The sequence below is a fragment of the Euprymna scolopes genome, chromosome 1, assembly GCF_053919585.1.
Source record: "Euprymna scolopes isolate OS-2025 chromosome 1, ASM5391958v1, whole genome shotgun sequence".
In the NCBI taxonomy this organism is placed as follows: Eukaryota; Metazoa; Mollusca; class Cephalopoda; order Sepiida; family Sepiolidae; genus Euprymna; species Euprymna scolopes.
The window spans coordinates 21,133,508-21,138,507 of record NC_136482.1 but is presented as its reverse complement, the minus strand read 5'-3'; the positions used below and the strand labels follow the sequence as shown (position 1 = coordinate 21,138,507).

Sequence of the window (5,000 nt, the reverse complement as noted above, 5' to 3'; positions counted from 1 at the left end):
TCTCTCCTGCTAATCTATAATGTAAATCCTGTCTGTTTAAATGTATGTATGTATCCCTAAAACTTTCGACAGCACCCAGGCTAGTCTTTAATAAAATAACAGATAATTTAATACATTAAAAAAAAAAAAAAAATAATAATAGAACTGACATTGCAGTTTCATTGAAGAGGTCGACTGTATCAACACAACAGAACAAATACTACGAACGTCTCTAGATAAGTATTACGTGAAGTTCCTATTTCCAATGCCTCCCCACAGGACAGAGTTAGACATCAGGGTCGTTTTTTAATGTGGAGAAAAGGAACAAAAATAAAAATTGTCTCCGTCGTGAAGGATTTCTCCACTGACAGAACAAAAAATTGAAGTGCAGCATCCGAAGAACAGATACTACACTTTGAGGTATTTATTTGCTCCCCCACTGAGAAAATTAGGCACAAGGCCGATTTTTAAAGTTAGGAGTGAAGGGGAAATGGGGACTAACTCCCCGGGGAGTAGGGGAGCTGGATAGTGACAATTGGTATGAAGGGTTGCCCCTACATTGACCAAGGTCTTATATGTGGGGTTTCCCCCCACATATGGTCTTTGCTTGCAGTATCTGCCGGAACAGATGGTATTAATTTGCTCCCCCACCGAGCAAATTAGGCACAAGGCCGATTTTTAATGTGAGGAGTGAAGGGAGGGGGAAGGGAAAAAGGGGACCAGCTCCCGAGAGGTGGGAAATGAGAGCTGGTTAATGGTCAGGCATGTGGGGTTGCCCCCACATCTGGTCTTTGCTAGTCATAGCTAGTCATAGCTTGCAGTATCTGCCGGAACAGATACTACACTTTGATCTTGGCGCGAAGGATACATTGGTATTCTACAATATCAAAAATTGTCTGTACTTTTTTTTTTTTTTTTTAGGTGAGTATTGATAATTTGGATAATTCAGACTTTAATATTAGAATGATTTGAACTACCGTTCTTAACTTGGATGTAATTTTCACAGCGTTTCGGCTGGTGTAATCTCCAACCCTCTTCAGGTCGGATTTAAGGATATTTCTGTTGGGCGCGGGAATCTGTATAGAATTTCGAACAGAACTCTTTATTTAATCCCCAGGAATAGCTGCCTCTAGTTCCACCAGCCATAGCCGAGTAGATGTCTTAAGTAATTCGCAATTGTATCCTTAGTATCGTCTGCACTGATGATTGCACTTTCATCCTCCAGAAGGCTGTCACTTGGAACTGATTATTTCGTAACGTTAATCAGTTTTACTACAGATTCTTGTAGATTCCAGAATTTGACAAAATGCACCTGAAGAAGACCAAAGGTTATATCGGCCGAAACGTAAGGATGTAATAGAGCAAATATGAAAGCGTGGGAAAATAGCAGCATCAAGATAGCTTGCTTGCGAGGATATTAGCAGCGTTAGCAAAAAACAAAACAAAAAACACACATGCAAATTAGAAAGTGTGCGCGCAAGCTGGCGCGACAAGAAAAAAAAGGATCCCACGTGTCAAGAAAAAGTGCGGTTGAAAAAAAAAAAAAAAAAAAAAAAAAAATGGACGTGTAAAGTCGAAGAAAAGAAATGGTTGCCCACGGCCAGCGTGTAGTGGAGTAGAAAGAGGAACGCGACCAAATGAAATGAACATGTGACCGCAGAGACTTAAGCTGGTGTCGAGACGGGGAGAAGAAAAACGGTAATAAACGACTCGTTAAAAAAAAGAAAAGAAAAGGCCGAATTGGATTTATTTATTTGCTTTATTGTGCTTGTCTATTTGTGACGGTCTAAGGACAATATCCAAGATAAGAACAGTAGTTAAAATGATCCAAACAATACAAGGTTGAGGATTTGAAGCAGTTGTACCGTGGCTACCGAGAAAGAAGGCCGATGCATATGACAGCGTAACGTCACTTCCTAATTAAGTTGTAGGTATAGACAGCTTCCGGCATTCAACCACGTGGTCATGCTAACAGGCATAAAAAAATATGGCTACCAATATGTGTTACCGATTGTCCATGTATGTTGTAAAGAAAAAGAACAATTCTCCATTCGGAAAATAATTATAATTGCACATTTGGGATAATTTTAATCAAAATATCGTAAGCGAATTCGTGTTTGAACTTTTATTTTTATTAGATAAAGTCGAATATTTCATTTTATTTATTTATTTTTTACTGCGAAACAATTTTTGGGTTTGTATTACTGTACACAGATTCGAAAAAGTTGTCAAAAAACAAATATATAACAAATTAATGTTATCAAAAGCAAGATAAGTTACTTTTCTACCTAACTGGATATGTTTTCAGTGTTTTTATTTAATGTAACATGTTTATTCAGCTCGAAAAACATACTGTGTTTACCGATGTATTGGAAAATTTAAAATGGCGCCCGACTCTCTTTAACACGGTAAGTTCGGGAAAAGGTGTTATAAATAATAAACTAGACAAAATACTATTAAAAAACCACCGAATATATGTCAACCTATGTCACGGTAATATATATTGAGCGAGTTTCTAACAATATTTCAGTTTAAGTAGTAATCGAACTGTGTTTTTTTTTTTAAATGTTTTATTGCTCTTTTTCAAATGACCCTCATATAGTACTGACAGTCTGACAAATCTTACCTACATTGCTTGCAGACATTTTTCAGTTAACAGGCCTTCTTACTCTCGGTGGCCGTGGTTGTACACACAAAAAGCCCCCGATCATTCCTCGGGAAACACTGAATGTGAAAGAGAATGTCAGGCCGAGGAGTGAATGTTGGACTGTCAGTAAAGGTGCTATGTGGTTGGAAAGAGTTCATATAGTTTAAGGAAAGGAGCTCCGTCTTAGTAGCATTAAATGCAACTTCTATTTATTAGTTTTACTACAAACTGGAGATGTAGTTTCTTAGATGATTTTTCTTCTGCCATCGCCTTCCTTGTGTCTGAATTCGATTTGGTATTTACATCAAGAGAACCAAAGGCGATACTAGATAAGGCCGTCTGATGATACCGGCTTACTGACCTAAAATAAATTAGGGTTTTCCTTAGCAAATCTCAATAATGTTCTATGCCAAAATCAAATAAAAACATTTTTCCTTTAGAAAATAAAACCACAGCACAATGAATAAATATTTGAGAATATAAAGAACTTTAAGCACAAAAACTTTTCTCCAAAATTTCTGAATTCGACATAAAATGCTTCAGTTTTATTTTACGACATATCAACACTTTTCGGATCATTTAATGCCAAATCCGGACATTTTAGTACAAGTCTATTCATGTTTAGTTTGGTTATTTTATATAGAATTGTTTTGTTTTTCATAACAAATTTTGAAACGGGAAAGGGGGGGGGACATCAATTTATGATACATTTAAGTCAGGAAGCTGATATCTTCAAGCAGCCTAAGCTGGTAGCACTAGATCGGTATTAAATAAACCGAAAAAGGTTGATATGCCATAAAACAAGCAATCAAATAAAGAGTCCTTAAACAATTACTTCACTTGCATTTAAAACGATGAAGAATGAACTCCGATTCTAGAGAGATTAATGCGTTTCTTTATAATTTCATTGCTGTAATTAAAGCCAATTACGTCAAATAAATCTGATTGAAAAACATTAAGGTTCGAATTCGACGTCTGTGGTAAAAAGTTAGAAAAAAAAATCGCTTTGTCGAGATTATCTTTGGAATTTTTTCAAGTTTTTATCTTTCGACAATAACTTTTTTCTTTGAATTTCTTTATGCTTTAAATGCAGAGGTTGCTGTTATTGTTTAAAAAGGTGATTTATTGCATTGAAAAGGAGGCGAGAGACTTTGGAGTAATTAGTTGGACGCGGGACTCGTCAGATTTATGGATATTGATTTTAGGCAATTAATTAAGTGACGAGATCAAGTAGATAGAGAGAGAGAGACAGAGAAAAATACAAAAAACAAAAAGAGGGTCAGACCAAAAAGGCAGAGTCAAAAAATTAAAACACAAGAGATGCGATTAACCACGAGTATAATAATAAAAAGACAAGTTAAAGCTTAACAGAAGTTATAGAGTGTAGAGTATTAAAAAAAAACAAAAAAAACGTTGGGGGGGGCAGTATATGTGATTTAAAGCGGAAGAAAGGTATTTGTTTATACTTACTTTTTTTTTTCTTCATAACAGGAATAAATGGACGCAAGGCAGACGGCCACCAAATTTGGTAGAACTCTCGGATGAGGGCACGTGATCGACTGTCCATGCATACTGAAAAGGAAGTCATCAAAACGGTAACAAAAGTATTAAAAAAAAAAAAACAAACAAAAAAACGCATTTGTTGTTTACAGAGGACATTGGTAGAATACGATTATTCTTTTGTTGCTTAGCATTTTTATTACGCATCCCCCCCCCCCCCCCCAAAAAATTGTTCGATCACCAAAGATGAAATTAATTTCTCATTATCTGATGTTGGCAACAAGTTTGATTTCACTCGTTCACAAATTAAATCGAAGAAAATGTCAAATAAAACCTGTTAAAACGGCATCCGCTTTATTTAATACTAGGCGGGGGGGGGGGGGTTGCCCGGGCGTAAAATACGCTTAAATATATTTTAATTTGTCCAGATTTTGTATATCATTATAGTCATGATTTCAAAAGTTAAAAGTATTGGGGTGCCATCAGCTAGAATCGAAACCGAAATTGTGGCATTCAAGCTGGTGACGTTACCACTGTACTAACGTGACACGCATATAAACCGATTAAAATTTGACTCCTTAAAATCTATTTTAACCGACTAAAAACCCATAAAGGAATGATCCGTAAGAAATCCAATCAGTTGAGGCCCCTAGCGCAGTTGTACTGTTAACTTTTGGGGAAAATTTAACATTTAAAATTTAATTAAAAATAGAAAAGTTTTACATTATTCTGCTTTCTATATGATAAAATTCAGGGTTTTATCTTTCTGGAAAAAAAAAAGTTACTCAGAAATAATGGATTTTAATAAATGTAATTTCATTTTAAAAACCAACAACAACAACAACTTGATTTTTCGGCCATTTTTGGCGGTGTC

At 35.7% G+C, this 5,000-nt stretch overlaps 1 protein-coding gene across 4 annotated transcripts in view; it reads right to left on the bottom strand.

The window, feature by feature from the left end:
* LOC145284743 (C-Maf-inducing protein-like) overlaps positions 1-5,000 on the bottom strand; it is a 253,027-nt gene that overhangs the window by 40,992 nt on the left and 207,035 nt on the right. For all 4 annotated transcript variants that reach the window (XM_080133790.1, XM_080133730.1, XM_080133965.1 and 1 more), the window contains one exon: positions 4,097-4,198. In XM_080133790.1, the coding sequence (XP_079989916.1) occupies positions 4,097-4,198 (102 nt within the window). The remainder of the gene's footprint in view (positions 1-4,096; positions 4,199-5,000) is intronic.